Raw genomic sequence first — 15,257 nt, forward strand, 5'->3', positions numbered from 1 at the left:
CTTTTTACAGTTTTCCAACTTTCTAATTTTGGTATTGTTTGATACCAAGTAAATACAGGGCCAGTAACACCGTTACCAAGTACTGATACTGACACTTTTAAGAAGTGAGTCACATGACAACAACAAAACACAGTAGAGCACAGGAGGAGCAAGCTGTGCATGTAAGTTGGGAGAACAGTAATGTTTGCAGAGACATGCAAAGACATGTCTGCTTACTGATGAAATGGGAGGAATGTACAGAGCATAGGAGAGAGAATCTAAAACTGAAGTATCAGTACCCACACTAGTATGGTATCAATATGACTGATATTTAGATTGGTCCACCTATTACTAAATTCTGGTAATCAAGAAGTTATTGAGTGATTTGTATTACAACTTTATTTTTACTTCATCTGCATCTGTATCATCTGCAAATGTAATTATAATATTGGTAACATAAGCAAGAGTGCAGTACATCCTAATTGTTGTTCTTAAAGCAACAATAGCTAATTTCATGGTAGGAGGACAGGACCATTCAGCAGAGGGCAGAACCGTACACATTGCATCTCTAAGGCAAGTATAGCAAATTCCAGATCAGTAGCATTAGCTCGCAAAAATAATACGCAGTTTTTAATCCTACTTTGCACAACATTTCTATGAGCATTCAAACTGCATATAGTTAACAGAGATGTCACCTAACTATTACACCAACTAATTCCTCTGATGACGCTGATAGGAGAGTGTCTTAGTTTTACAGCTTTTCCTACTAATAAAACCTGCCCTAAGGTCATTCATACTAAACAAAAATAATTAAGTAAGAGAAGAAGACACAAGTGACCTGTTTTTTTATTCACTACTACAAAATTAAAACTTTTTTTAAAAAATAAAAACCTGTTTTATAATTACAGGACATTCTTTTCTATAGTTTTACACAATTATTTCTTGCATTTTAAGCCCAAAGAGTCTTGCTGACAGATTTCTTTAATTTACTACAGGAGCATTTATTTATTATGTAAAGGTAAAGACTGATTTTGAAATTGCACTTCTTTTTTTCTAATATTAAGATATCTCCAGGACTAAAAGTGTAGTTAAACTTTTTGTTGGACATCTTTGAGCTATAGGATAACAGTGCAGAGCCCTTTCCCCCTTTCTACGCTTTTATTTTGAAGTCTCCACAATTCCGGTGTCTTCCTGGTACTGGTACTTCCGGGAACCAGCTTATCGCAGCCAGCTTTGGGTTCAGGTTACAGCTCCAGGCTGCCGCCGAGCTGTTTTTATGACAGCCGGGCAGAAGCTCCCCCGGTCACCGTAATAGCGGGCCTCTTCCGGCTTGTTGGACCCCAGAGAGGGGAAGAGGAAATGACTTTTCTGGGGAGCTTTTAGAGAGTTTTCCTTCTGCCCTCCTGAAGTGAACCGTTGACTTGTCACCATGAGAAGTCGGAGCAACTCGGGCGTTAAATTGGACAACTATGCCCGGATAGTGCAGCAGACTATCCTGCGGCACCAAGTGAGTGTGAAGCGTTGTTGTTTCACAGCTGTTTAGCGACCGTTAGCTTTAAAATACACACTTAGGCGGTGTCATGTGTGCAGGCAGTGTTAGCTGGTCCGCTGCGAGTTAAACTCAGATGTTTTCATGCATGCAGGAGGTGAGGCAGGGCGATATTTCGCAAGGCTGCAGAGCTCTTTGAATCACACACACTTTCCCTGAAGAGTGTGTGTGTGTGTGTGTGTGTGTGTGTAGCTGTGTGTGTAATGGAGGTCTTTGATGCACTGGGGAAGTTTTTGCCATTTTATGTCAACTTGTTCTGAAGAGGCCAAAACTATGCGGACATGTTAAGTTTTACATCCTCTTGCAGGGGCGGTTTCAGAGTGTTTTAAATGGGGTGGCCCACGGGACATTACAGTGTTTGATTAGAAATAAAGACAAATGTTTAAATTTGTATCAATATTATATAAAAACTCTGGGCGTGATAGTCCAGTCTTAAATGCAAAAGAAACTTTAAGTATTTAATGTAAAAGTACCCATGTAAGTGCTTCATTAAGGCAAATGGGGGTAGAGGGGGTCGATTTCATAACTCCTCCAGTATGCATGTCCAAGTATCCTCCTGCAAGGTGCCGAACCCCTAATCAGAGTGAGCATGAATGTTAGACAAGGCCCTTAGATACAGAGAAAAGCACTTTCAATTCAATTTATTCAATTTTATTTATATAGCGCCAAATCACAACAAAAGTCGCCTCAAGGCGCTTCATACGCTCACTTGTATGAATGTGTGTGTGATTGAGTCAAAAGTGTTCAGATTGCTCAGTTACAGTAAAGTAGTGCTACACAAGTACCATTTTATTCATCAAAAGCTTACCAACAAGTGTTGTGGTGCAACAAATACTTAAAGTACAGTACTTGAGTGGTCCTAGCCATGCTTTCCATTCAATGGGGGTTGTTAGAGTAATATTTCTCATATGGTTGGTGGCCAGCCATATTTTACAGGGGGTAGTGGCACCCCAGACATTCAACAATGAACACCCCTGTAATATGGCTGTTTGAATAACTGCTGCTGCAGTCTCTGATGTAATATTTTATAACTGGGCTGCAGGTGTTGCCCATAATTAATCAGAAGGTCGGTGGTTTGATCCCTGGTTGCCTCCTGGCTGCATGCCAAATATCCTTGGGCAAGATACTAACCCCATGTTTGCCTACTGGTGGTGGTCAGAGGGCCCGGTGGCGCCAGTGTCCGTCAGCCTCGCCTCTGTCAGTGCGCCCCAGGGTGGCTGTGGCTACAGTGTGGCTTGCCATCACCAGTGTGTGAATGACTGAATGTAGTGTAAAGCGCTTTGGGGTCCTTAGGGACTAAGTAAAGCGCTATACAAATGCAGGCCATTTACCATAATTAGAACGAGTCCTGATTACTGACATTAAGAGACCCCTCTATCATCCTGCATCGAGGAAACTAGTATTGTTGGTATTATTTTGATTTATTTTTTTTTAAGGTTTTTGTAGTCATAACTGCTTGAGTTTATTTTCTTTTCCCCTCTCTTCAGTCATTCATTTTTATTTACTTTACTTAATTTGATCAACTTATAAGCAGTACATTAAAAATGGGGGGGGGGGGGGGGGCAGTGTATTTTCCCTGTGTCGCATACACTGGGAGAGAGTCGACCTTCAACAGCGGTGTCATATTCACTTTCACTAAAGGTCACCCCGGTCAAGTTCAGACTTGTTGTTTATTAACATGCTTTTAATTTAATGAATGAAGCATATCTCATTAAGCTGTTTCATGTTCAGTTTGGTCAGTTTATTAGTTTCCTTCACTCATTCAAGCAAAACGATGTTCTCATCATATTTCTATTCAGAGGCTTTAAAACAAACAGCCACCTCAAATTAGCCTGTTTCACAAACCTGAATGTGAGAGCCGCTGGTAGTTTGGGCCATTTAAGGCAACCAAATTAATCCTCATGTTAACGGAAAGTAACAAGCCTTTGTCGCCGTGCACAGGAGTCATACAGCCCGATCTGCTTCCATGAATCTGGCTGCACATAAACATGAAATGTGCCTTTGACTTTTGGCTCAGAGAGACATTTTCCTGTGGCTGCAGCCTGCATTCAGTTCAGAGATGCTCTGAAGCCCAAATATCTCTGCTGGTGTGAGCATGAAAACATCAGCGTTCCTCTAAAACAGAAATTTGTGGGCCTCATTTTAGACTATGTAAAATATTAGACTCTGAGGTGATCAGACATCTCCCACACTTTGTTTCTTTGAGTTATCCAGCTTATTAATTTGCAATTACGATGCTAGTGTACCTGTCTATGTGCTTTGTGCTATGTGCTCAGATTTGTGTATGCCATCCCTCCACTACAATGATAACTTCAAATCTATGGCCTGGACACCTCTGATGTTGTACGATACCTCCGGCTCACAGAAAGTGTTGAATTTAGTCCTTTGCACAGCCAAAAACAGCACAAATAATCTCGATACCCCTGACTTTGTGCACTGCAGTGTTGCTACGTCAGTACAGGGAACATGAGCTGCAGCAACAAAGCTCAAATCATATTATTGCTTAAAATATCCCAGCGTGCTTCAGGATTAACATTTTCCTTCATCTGGGTAAAGAGTAAAGCAAAGAGCAGGGAGAATAACAGCAGATAACCCCACACATCTACCCTTGTATCGGCTGGTGTGTCTTCGTCCTGTCACAGTTTAAATAGAAGCTACAGAGATTAGCGAGTCCTGTTTACAGAAGAGCACGTTGATAAGATCGGTGACGCTTTGGAGACAGAAACAGAGCAAAGGAATTAAAAATGGTAAAAGAGAGGCTGAGGTTATAGTAAAGCAAACACAACAACTCCACCCAGAAAGGACAGAGGACAGTTCACCCTCTTAAAGAGAGGAAAACACCTGGAAAAGCTTCTGGTAATAGCACTGTTTTGGAGTTTATAGAGTTTATAAGTTGGAGGAAGAGCGTAAGAAGCCTGGGGAGGGGTGATCCTGGACTGTCTCACTGCCGAGTTTGTAGTCCAGTAGACAAATTCAGTGTGAGGTCACTTTTTGAACAAGTCCCAAGTGGCTGCTTAGCCAGCCCGCAGTTGTATACAGTTCACTGCTCAGATGGATCAGTGCACTAAGGACCGCAGTTACTCAGTGAGAGCTGAGGCCCTTGCTGCAGCTGCAAGCTCAGAGACTCTGATATATGTGAGTGAAAAAGATCTGCAGCAGTTTGTCCTGTTATAAAAGCAACTAAACACAAGCTGTTCCACACACGAATCACTCGAACCATTCTCACTTTTAGAGCTTGACAACACCTCGCTGTGTTTCTGCAACATATTCACAAAACACTTTGAGTGTCATTTCTGTTGGTGATGAAACCTGTGTTGATGCTGAAAGCTCTGACAGCCGTACTATGTCTTGTGCATGTGATAAAATGACATTTGGACATTCTTTAGGCAGCAGGTAGCAAGACAGACAGCAGCGATTCACATTTGCTGATCTGAAAAGTGCATTTTGCTGTCAAACAACCTCGCTATAACAGGAAGAAAGAGTTCTCTACTCGTAGAAAGGGACTTTGCAATTATCCGGTTTTATTAGCAAACACCGACCGTAGGGGAAATGAAGAGAAGCATGCACAGTTACAGCTATGCTGCTCGTGCAGTAAGGGGAAATGCATGCTTAGTCTTCAAATTCCCCTTGTCGATTACATTGACAAAAATGACTCAACATTTTCTATAATGGTCTTTTTTTTCAGAATGGAGGGAGTGTGTAATTGGTTCAGTTTGTCTGTCAGTCTGTTTGTTATCAGTTTAGCATCCACAGTTTTCAGTCCATCTTTTTTTCAATTTTGTGTGACGGCAGATGTCGATAACAACTCGAGCTGCTTTAATTTTATTCAAAATCAGATCAAGGCCACACCAAATGGCCTTGATCAAAAACAAACCAAAAACTTTGTTACCCACAAGTTTTTATAGATTGTCTTCAGACTTCACAACAATATACTAGGCTCCGGGGGACATGAGTACCAGGGTTGGCTAAGCATTTGGACTTGACCTTCACTGTTAGTACCCAAGGTCAAAGTTGACCATGAGAAAGAAATGTGAAGAAACCATATCCAGTAATATGTCATATGAAAGTGCATCGTGAGAGCTGTAGCACACACTTTTTATTTTTTCAGTACGTTACACTATGACAGAGGTCTCCAACTCCAGGCCTTGAGGGCCGCTGTCCTGCAGGTATTAGATATAACCGTGGGTCAACACACCTGAGTCACATGATTAGTTCATTACCAGACCTCTGGAGAACTTCAGGACATGTTGAGGAGGTTATTTAGCCATTTAAATCAGCTGTGTTGGACCAAGGACACATCTGAAACCTGCAGGACACCGGCCCTCGAGGCCTGGAGTTGGAGACCCCTGCCCTACAACATCACAATGACGCTGTAATGGGCTGACGTCAGCATGTTGTCATAAAAGCATTATAAAACATCAAAGTTGTAGTATAAGCTGTGCTGTCTGCTGTTGTTGTGTCTGTATTTCTGTGCATTTTCTCATTGGATGCAATATTTAAAACCAACAACTTCTGCTTTTACCACTGAACTTGTTTCAGCTGTGGATCATCTGCCTCCGTCTTGCAACTCCAGCCATCCTGTTCTGTCACACCAACACTCTGCATGTCCTCCTCCATTGCAACCATTAACCTCCTATGAGTTCTTCTTCTATTCCTCAACAAGCTCCATCGTCAACATCCTTTGTCCAATATATCCTCCATCTCTCATCATGTCCAAACCATCTCAGCCCCACCTCTCCAACCTTGTCTCCAGACTGCTCAGCCTGAGCTGTCCCTCTGATTTTAGTCATTCCCAATGAAACAGGTGGGGGGAGAAAGATTAAAAAAAAAAGAAGTACAATAAATTGGTTGCACAAGTGTACGCACTCGGGTAAGAGTTTATCAGCATAGCTATCTTGACTTTGCAATATTTGCCCCGTCTTTCTTGCCTTTCTCGCTCCGAATCTGTCCGATTGTGTTGGCAGCCCTTTGCAGGTTACAAAGGGCTGCACAGAAAACACGTTTTATCCTCTGCATGTCCAATAATCTTGACTTCTCTCGCAAAGTTTACCTCTACATCGCCTACAGTGCCTATCAAAGGTTACAGTGCCTGTGACCTTTGACTTCTGCCTGTGTCCCATAGGATCCGGTCACAGGCCTTCTCCCAGCAAGCCCAGATCAGCCTGACGCCTGGGTCCGTGACAATGTTTACAGCATCGTGTCCGTGTGGGCGCTCAGTCTGGCCTACAGGAAGAACGCCGACCGGGACGAAGACAAAGCGAAGGCCTACGAGCTGGAGCAGGTAGGTGTGCGCCTGTGGGTGGAGAGCGTTGAGGTCAAGAGGTTGTGTTTTTATTCTCTGACTTGGCTGGTTGGGTTGTTTATTTAAAGATGTGCAGGCTGAGGTGTAAATGTTGACATTTAAGCGTCTCTCTGCGTTTCTAGAGTGTGGTGAAGCTAATGAGAGGCGTCCTGCAGTGCATAATGAGGCAGGTAGGATATCTCCATTCTGTTTGTCTTTTAACTTCTCTGTTAGATACACGTCACTTCCCCTCTCTCTCTCTTTAAAAAAAAAAAAAATTCTCTAACCCTGTCAGCTGTTTCCCTACCAGCTTCTCGTTGCTCACATTGTGATGTTTATTACTTTTATTAAACTTGAACGTGCCGTCGTCAGATTGGATTATTATTATTATGATTTTACTTTAACTGCGCTCGCTGTGAGTCTGAGAGCGGGGGCGGCTGACTCTAAGTGTGACTGTGAATTTCCACAGTTTATATATAAATGTGAACATTATTGTTGCCATTTTAAATAACATTGATTCCATATTTATAACCTCTGCATTCATTTGTGCAGTTCTGTGATTACATTTGTTGGATATTTTAATCATTATTAACGTTTAGGAATCATTGCACATTCTTTGGACCTGCTCTTTTCACACACTTTAAAAGAAAAATCTCTCCACCCTTCTTGTTCTCAGCTGGATAAGGTGGAGAAGTTTAAATACAGCCGTAGTACCTCAGACTCGCTCCACGCCAAGTACAACACCAAGACCTGCGCGACAGTGGTCGGGGACGATCAGTGGGGTCACCTGCAGGTCGACGCCACCTCGCTTTTCCTGCTGTTCCTCGCTCAGATGACTGCGTCTGGTAGGAGGGAACCTATAACATCCCCTGTAAAACAGATGAAACTAAACTAAAAAGCATTATAGGAAAACCAGAACCAGTGTTAATAGATGTTGTCGTTACCTTGAGTCTGTCTACATCAGACTTTGTTGCTGAAGAATCATTAATATTTTTTTTCCCATTTTGTGTTGATTTAGCTGAAGGAGTTGTTAAGTGAATTTTAAACCATGTTGGTCAGACTTAGGCCTCAGTTGCACAGGTCTAGATAGCCGTTAGTGCCGTACAGGGAAAAATCCCTGACTGGCTGTAGGTTTCTGCCGGTCACTAGGTGAAATTGGTCATAGAGAGAGCCCTGCACCAAAAACTTTGTCATAATTGCTTTGATCAAGTCGAGTAGCGTTTTATTGTCACCCCAACAATATGCACTCAAGTATACAGTGGGACGAGATATCTGATCAAAGGTGCAAACTGTAAAAATAAAGACGAAAAAATTCAAATATACAACTATACAGAAATGAGATAAAGTAGCAGATTGTCCTGATTGCCAGCAGTTTGCATGGAAAGGACTCTTGCCAGCCTGTCGCAAATTGTACACATTTTCTTAGCAACCAGTGGTTGCTGGGGCTGACTGAGGCTACGTCCACACTCGCCCGGATAGATCTGAAAATGGCGTTTTCGTCTGAAAACGCTCCGCGTCCTCACTAATGTTTTCAGTCGTTTTCACAGAGTTGTGCATCCACATTGAAACAGACGAAAACGCTTATGTTCCAGTACTGCGCATGCGTGAAACGCAAGACGATTCAACCTGCCTCATTTCTGTCTGCCCTTTATTTACTTTCCAGCTGTTTGAAACGTTGCGGCGAGTTTTTAAATGGACTAACAGTGAGGTGGAGTTGCTGCTGCGAGTAACACAAAAGTACAAAGTTGCAAAAGCGAGTGAGAGTTAAAGAATTTGAAGAAAAGCTATCTGGAGCATGTACAGACTGAGATTAATCTTTAATAGGGCTGTCAAAACTGAGAGGAAACAAAACAACTGCTCCGCTATCTTAGTTTAATTGGTCACATGACTGGATCACATGACTGTCATTGCTTTCAAAAAGTCTCAGTTTTCGCTGTCCACACTGCGACACGAAAGCACCGTTTTCAAATGTGTGCGTTTTTGAGAGTGTTTTCAAAACGCCGCGTTTTCCTTGAGCCAAAATGCTGTCTCAGTGTGGATGGGAGGCTAAAATGGAGAGAAAACGATGTTTTCAAAAGGAAACGCATTAGTGTGGACGTAGCCTGAGACCTTCAGAACGTGGCCGAACATCAGACCTGGAGTAAGTCTTATCACATCTAGATGTGAACTTGGGCAGATGTAAGGTTTTGAGATGCGTTCTTTCTTTTGGGTGGGGAGTTAAATTTAAAACGTCTTACATCAATCAGTGTATTTGTTTCCTTTCTTTTTGGGTTGTATTTCTTTGAAAAGATCAAAATGGGGCAAGGAAGGGAAGCACAACAGGTAACAAGTAACTAAACTCAGTGAAAATATAAACACTATACAATTTAAAGGGAAAAACACCTTTTTCATGCTCCCCTTTTCACAAGGGAAAGCCAAAACTAGAACAAAATCAATCCAAAATTTCAACATATATGCTGTCAGTGTTATTTTCTGTGTGTGGTATCATTTTGTCTTCCAGAATCTAGAAAAATAATTTGTATGTGTGTGATTTGCATCCAAACAAAATGATTGTGATACATTTTTAAATGAAGGTTCCTGTCTTCATTGTTTACGTCTGTGTCCCAGGTCTTCATATCATCTACACCCAGGACGAAGTGGACGTAGTTCAGAATCTCATGTTCTACATTGAGGCGGCTTACAAAGTGGCTGTAAGTCAACTTTATTCTTCTCCAGCTCCACAGAAAATGACTGCTTCTTGTTTTATTCATTCTGTCTTGTTTCTATTTCCCCTCAGGATTATGGGATGTGGGAAAGAGGAGACAAAACCAACCAGGGCATCACTGAGCTGAACGCCAGCTCTATCGGCATGGCCAAGGTTGGCACAGACACACAAACATGCAATAAACGCAGACATCTACGACACTTTAACAAGCTCGGGGGGACAAAATAAGTGAGAGCAGAGCTTCCAACGCACAGGGGGAACAGGTGCTCCAGTAAAAATGTCTGGCACTGTCAAAGGTGCACAGCGGCCTTTACGCTGACCTTTAGAAGACCCTGACTCCACAGAGCTAAGTCTGGATCACATTCTGTACTGAAAGTATCTTCTCAGCCGCAGCATGTCAGTAAATGTTCAGATAAACTGTGAAGTCAAATCTGTTCCAGAACAAGGGTGACAGTCTTGCTTTTTTTTTTTTTTTTAATTCCAACATGTTTTAATTTTATTGAATTCTCTGCAGCATATTTGACCTCAGTCGGTAAAAATCTGCAGTGAGAGTGAAACTTTCAGGTTACTGGTAAACATTACTGTGAGTTTTTTCACGCAGCAGCAGCCGGGCATGTTCTCTGTGCGTCCGGCTCTGTCCTCAGTTGGCATTAAAAGAGGGCTATCATGTTCTCTGTGGTCTTCCAAGAATGGCTTCTCACTCAGAAATAACATAATACTCAGCACACACACACACACACACACACACACACACACACACACACACACACACACACGTTTAATTTAAGACTTTGAAAACAAGCACCACTACAGGACCTTCTCTGCTCTGTTAATTATGTAAAGTTAATCTTATTTATAACAGCAGACCTGAGCTGAGCAGCTTTAACATGATTTGCTCCTTAACGCATTGAACCACAAGGTTTAAAATTAGAGATGGCATGATACCACTTTTTTATGTCCGATACCGATATCATAAATTTGGATATCTGCCGATACCGATATGAATAAACAAAATAAAGTATTTCTTTGTGCCCCCTTTTCCCTGTTAATGCCCTATCGGCCCCCCTGGCAAAACTTTGCTAGACCCGCCCCTGCACAGTTACCAGCTGTCAGCTAGTAAAAAAAGGATCCTGGTGTTATTTGTCTCTCAGAAACAGTTCATAACTTCCCTTCAACTCATTCATGTCACCTAAAAGGTAAACCTGTTTCTCCATCACCTGTTCAGCTCTGATGATCCAGTAAGGACATCTCCTGGTTTCATCTTCATGTTTCCCTCTCACCAGATAACCAAACCATATCATGACCAGCAGCTTTTACAGCTGTGGCTCCAGCAAACATCAGCTGATAATAGAAATTAATATTAAATAAATTCTAACAACAGCTGATCAAGCTTAAACGTGCTGGTTTCCTCTTTCTGGCTCAAAGTGGGCGATAAACAAGAGAGACGGGACTTGCATCAGAAAAGCCGATCAGCTGATCATTGATCAGTTTCATGATTAAAGTAGCAGCAGGAGGGGGAGAGAATGAGAGAAGAAGAGGCAGCTGTGCAGCAAAGACAGAAGAAGTCCAGCTTTGTAGGGTTTTTTTTGTTTGTTTTTTCATTCTAGCTGAATTACGGGACAAATCGCTTCCTTTTCACTGCAATATGGAACTCCGATGGCCAGTCCAGCTGTGGCTCCATATATCAGTTGTTAAGCTTAACGTGGAAATACTATGCAAACATTTAGCGATGAACTTACACACTTGCTTTACTTCTCTGGGATAGTTTTCTCCGAGATTAAATGCCGCGGTTTGGAAGTTTAGCTCTACCAGACCGCCGACAGGTCTCGCAGACAACAGCTGCTCTATCACGTGACACATACCGCTCCGATGCGCTCAGCTGGGTTACGCCAAGTAACGCGTTTTGTGAGGTGATTTTGTGATACTTCGGATCGGATTACATTTTTTATTTCTCTCTGATATCCGATCCAGCAATTTAGGTCCGATACGTAATATCGGATCGGTCCATCTCCAGTTTAAATTGACCCATAATTTTAAAAATGTAAATAAGTGCCTCACATTTCCAGTGCAAATAAGCTGCTGTTTACCAAACCAGAGTGTATTTATCCACAAACTGTGTTTTAATCCTCTGTTTTTACTAGTGAATCTGCAGTAGCAAAGCCTCTGCAGCGCTTTATTTGCACTGTTCTCATTTCTTTGAGCTAAAACGTAATATTTGATGGCTTCACACAGCCGTGCATCAGACTAACCTCGTGTTGTGGGTCCCAAATGCTCTTTTGTCTGATGTTTTTGCAATTTAACCCTTATCCTCCATCTCTGTGCTAATTAGTTTGTATTACCCTAACAATAGCTGTGCAGCTACAGTCACCTGGTAGCAGATGGAGCCCGACTTCACTGAGCCTCCAGACTTTGCTGGTATTTAGCATTTAGTCTTTATTTACAACCAGAGTTTTTTTAGAAATACTTCAGTCATATCACGGTATAACCTATTTACATGTTATCTGGATTGATAACCAAACTCCAGATTTGGTTTTAAAGCTTTATTGTAGCGCCTGATAAACAGCAGAAATAACTGTAAGGCTCTAAACTGTCAGCGGTGCCTTGTTGTTTGTTTTTGGGAAGTAAAAGAGTGTTTGAATGTAGTCAGACTTGAGTAGTGGACAGTTGCCCTCTTTTCATTGACTGTTATTAATGAGTGTGTTTGCTTTGTGTCCTTCAGGCAGCTCTGGAGGCGCTGGATGAACTCAACCTGTTTGGAGCAAAGGGAGGACCGGGCTCTTTGGTCCACGCTCTGGCTGATGACATACAGCAGTGCCAGGTACGTGCACACAGTTAAATATCAGGATAGGAAGCTCATCGGCTTCCTTTGATTTTAATATATGTCTGTATTCCCATCAGTCCATCCTGACGTCCATGTTACCCAGAGCGTCCATCTCTAAAGAAGTGGATGCCGGAGTGCTGGCCATCATCTCGTACCCCGCCTTTGCCGTTGAGGACATAAGTATAGTCAACTCGACCAAGGAGGAGATCATCTCCAAACTGCAGGTGCAGACAAGTTCACAGAGGCAGGGTCAACGTGGCAGAAGTTTAGGGCTCAAGTTATAATTTTCGGTATATCAAGGACAATTTATTTTCTAAACTTTGGCTGATTTGTGCAGAACATTGATTTAATGTAAGTTTCCCAAAAGAAGAAAACGGCAACAAGAAAGCAGGAAAACGTTCATATGGCTGGATGTGTTGTTTGATTTTCTGTGGACTGATTCATTCAAACAGTCTGTCACATTTAAAGAAGACACTTTAAAAAAAATGTATCTACTGGACTTTTTTTGATTATGCGTGATTTCTCAGAGTCACTGAATCAGCTGGTTGTTTTAGCAGTAAATGAAAGTTTGGGTCATAAGCCAGGACACAGAGGAAGGTTAGACTGGGAAAAAAGTAGTTTTCAAATCCAACCAGCTTAAAAGAAACAACTTGTAGCTAAAATTGAGCTTGTTTTATAAGAATATGCCTCGTGTATTTATGCTGCGGCATGTTTGAGGTGCTGATTTCCTCTGTCTCTGTTCAGGGTCGATACGGTTGCTGCAGGTTTCTCAGAGATGGACACAGAACCCCCAAAGAGGTAAACAACCTGTAAAGGTCAATGCTCCCTCTAATTCGTCCTGTCGGATAATCTATTTATATCTATTTGTTTGGATTAGAAGAAGAAAAAACATTCGACTGAATCTATGTAGCATTTTTTTCTGTTTTGTCTCCTGCAGTCAGTAAATGCACAGCTGTCTGATCTGTTTGTTGCTTTATTAATGTGGTCAAACTTTGTGGCTTAAACTCTGTTCACTGTTTTGAAGCTTGGTGGCACGTCTGAGGCGAACACCAGGCTTGTGCTGCTTTGTTGTTACATATGGGATTGTGAAAAGAGCATGTTTGGTTAAAGGAGTGTGTCAAATGTCTGCAGCTTTACAGATTATCTTGTAGCACTGAATCATCTGTGAGTGTTACTCTTTAATATCTGTCGGGGTCATTTCTCCTCAGATTTGGTTTGGAATCTGAGGAGAAAAATCCAAACCAAAGATGAAGTTATGGGAAAACTCAAACATTTGTGACAGGACAAAGTGAAATTCCTTGCATGGGTATAGATTTCAGGGGGATACAGGGGAACAGACATGGATTTGTCAGGGAAGTAGAGACAGGGAAGCACTGGCATCATACATTTATTTATTTATTTATTTATTTATTTATTTTAAGGAAAGGAACAAAAGTACAAAAGACCCAAGACACTCTTACTTTATACAATTTTCTATATTAATCTTCTTAATCTTACTTAGGGCTGTTCGATATAACGATATATATCGGATGACGATATAAAAACATCTATACGCTATCGTTTGTTTTGTGGTGTTGCAAAATAAACTGTTTACGGCAAAACACTCGACTCCAGGTACGCGACACGCAGCTGGAAACACGTCACACGAGGCGAGCTGCCCGAGATTCACAGAATTTACAGAAAATGTTAAATGTTTGTGATTTATATCGTTAGATGTCTTGTATGGGGATATGAGATTTTGGTCATATCGCACAGCCCTAATCTTACTTATATGTATGTTTGTTGTGCATGATCATAAAAGTTCACTCACATGGTTACAGCCTGCAAACAGTTCCTGAGAGAAGTGGACATATTTAGGATCTCTGTTTAAGTATCGGGTTCATGTTGAGAAACTCAGATTTTTGAGACAGTTTGACTCTCACAGAGGAAAGAAGTCAGATCTGGATCTGATTTTGCAAGTACTGCAGCTGAAGGTTTGTACTGTCTCCATAAAGGATCCAAACAGACTGTATTACGAGTCCGCAGAGCTGAAGCTGTTTGAGAACATCGAGTGCGAGTGGCCTCTGTTCTGGACCTACCTCATACTGGATGGCATCTTTATCAACAGCCCTGAACAGGTAATTTAAATCTCAGAGACTCTGCCTGTGTGTGTGCATCAGTGTTTGACGGTATTTACCTCCTTTATTAACAAAGGAAGTGTTTTGATGTGATCCAGGTGCAGGAGTACCAGGAGGCTCTGGAGGGAATCCTGATCAAACAGAAGGATGGGGTACGACTGCTGCCGGAGCTCTACAGCGTCCCCGCAGACAAGGTCAGACATCTTGATGATTTAGAAGCTGATTTTAACTCATTTTAATGTGTGAGCTACAAGATTCTTAGTTTTGACCCTGCAGCCGTAAAAGGCCGATGGGGTATTGTCTTCACCCTGCCAGGCAGATGGGCAACATGGACTCATGTTTGTTAATGCAATATCTCGGGAGCATCCAGACAGGCTTTTCAGATTGAAAACATAGAGATACTATTCAGTTGCCAGTTTATTATTTCTGCAGGCTTAAAACAGTTTGCATTAAATGAAGTTTTCATCACTGACAACCTGAAGGCTGTTCATCTTTAAACGCTGGTTGTTATTTAAGCTAACAATAAACTGTGTCTAACTTTGTCAGCTCTTAGTAGCTTTGGAATTATGTGGTCGCAAATGCTTTCCTGATTGGCTTGTAAATGATGTTGTCACATAGATGTACTGGTTATACTGGCATCAAGCCCTCAGGAAGTCCTTCCAGTGTTTCCTCGTATATGTACATTTATTGTTACACACCCTTTGTGATATTGATCATATGCTGATTACATGTACACAGCTGTCAGCACCGAGGCCGTTGTGTCACACGTCAGTTTGCCACAATCTTGACTCGGGGTCTTTAACACA

The 15,257-nt window shown here is 41.9% G+C and overlaps 1 protein-coding gene across 15 annotated transcripts in view; it reads left to right on the forward strand.

Moving 5' to 3' along the window:
- The first annotated feature begins 1,184 nt into the window (after nucleotides 1-1,184).
- phka1a (phosphorylase kinase, alpha 1a (muscle)) overlaps nucleotides 1,185-15,257 on the forward strand; it is a 31,150-nt gene continuing 17,077 nt past the window's right edge. For all 15 annotated transcript variants that reach the window (XM_085264113.1, XM_085264123.1, XM_085264130.1 and 12 more), the window contains exons 1-11: nucleotides 1,185-1,486; nucleotides 6,651-6,809; nucleotides 6,953-7,000; nucleotides 7,486-7,654; nucleotides 9,417-9,499; nucleotides 9,586-9,666; nucleotides 12,233-12,331; nucleotides 12,412-12,558; nucleotides 13,079-13,132; nucleotides 14,329-14,451; nucleotides 14,550-14,645. In XM_085264113.1, coding sequence (XP_085120239.1) covers nucleotides 1,409-1,486; nucleotides 6,651-6,809; nucleotides 6,953-7,000; nucleotides 7,486-7,654; nucleotides 9,417-9,499; nucleotides 9,586-9,666; nucleotides 12,233-12,331; nucleotides 12,412-12,558; nucleotides 13,079-13,132; nucleotides 14,329-14,451; nucleotides 14,550-14,645 — 1,137 coding nt within the window. In that variant the 5' untranslated portion in view covers nucleotides 1,185-1,408. The remainder of the gene's footprint in view (nucleotides 1,487-6,650; nucleotides 6,810-6,952; nucleotides 7,001-7,485; nucleotides 7,655-9,416; nucleotides 9,500-9,585; nucleotides 9,667-12,232; nucleotides 12,332-12,411; nucleotides 12,559-13,078; nucleotides 13,133-14,328; nucleotides 14,452-14,549; nucleotides 14,646-15,257) is intronic.

The sequence above is a fragment of the Mchenga conophoros genome, linkage group LG3, assembly GCF_057382185.1.
Source record: "Mchenga conophoros isolate Kocher_MC1m ecotype Shallow Benthic linkage group LG3, M_conophoros_male_GT1.1, whole genome shotgun sequence".
NCBI classification, from domain to species: domain Eukaryota; kingdom Metazoa; phylum Chordata; class Actinopteri; order Cichliformes; family Cichlidae; genus Mchenga; species Mchenga conophoros.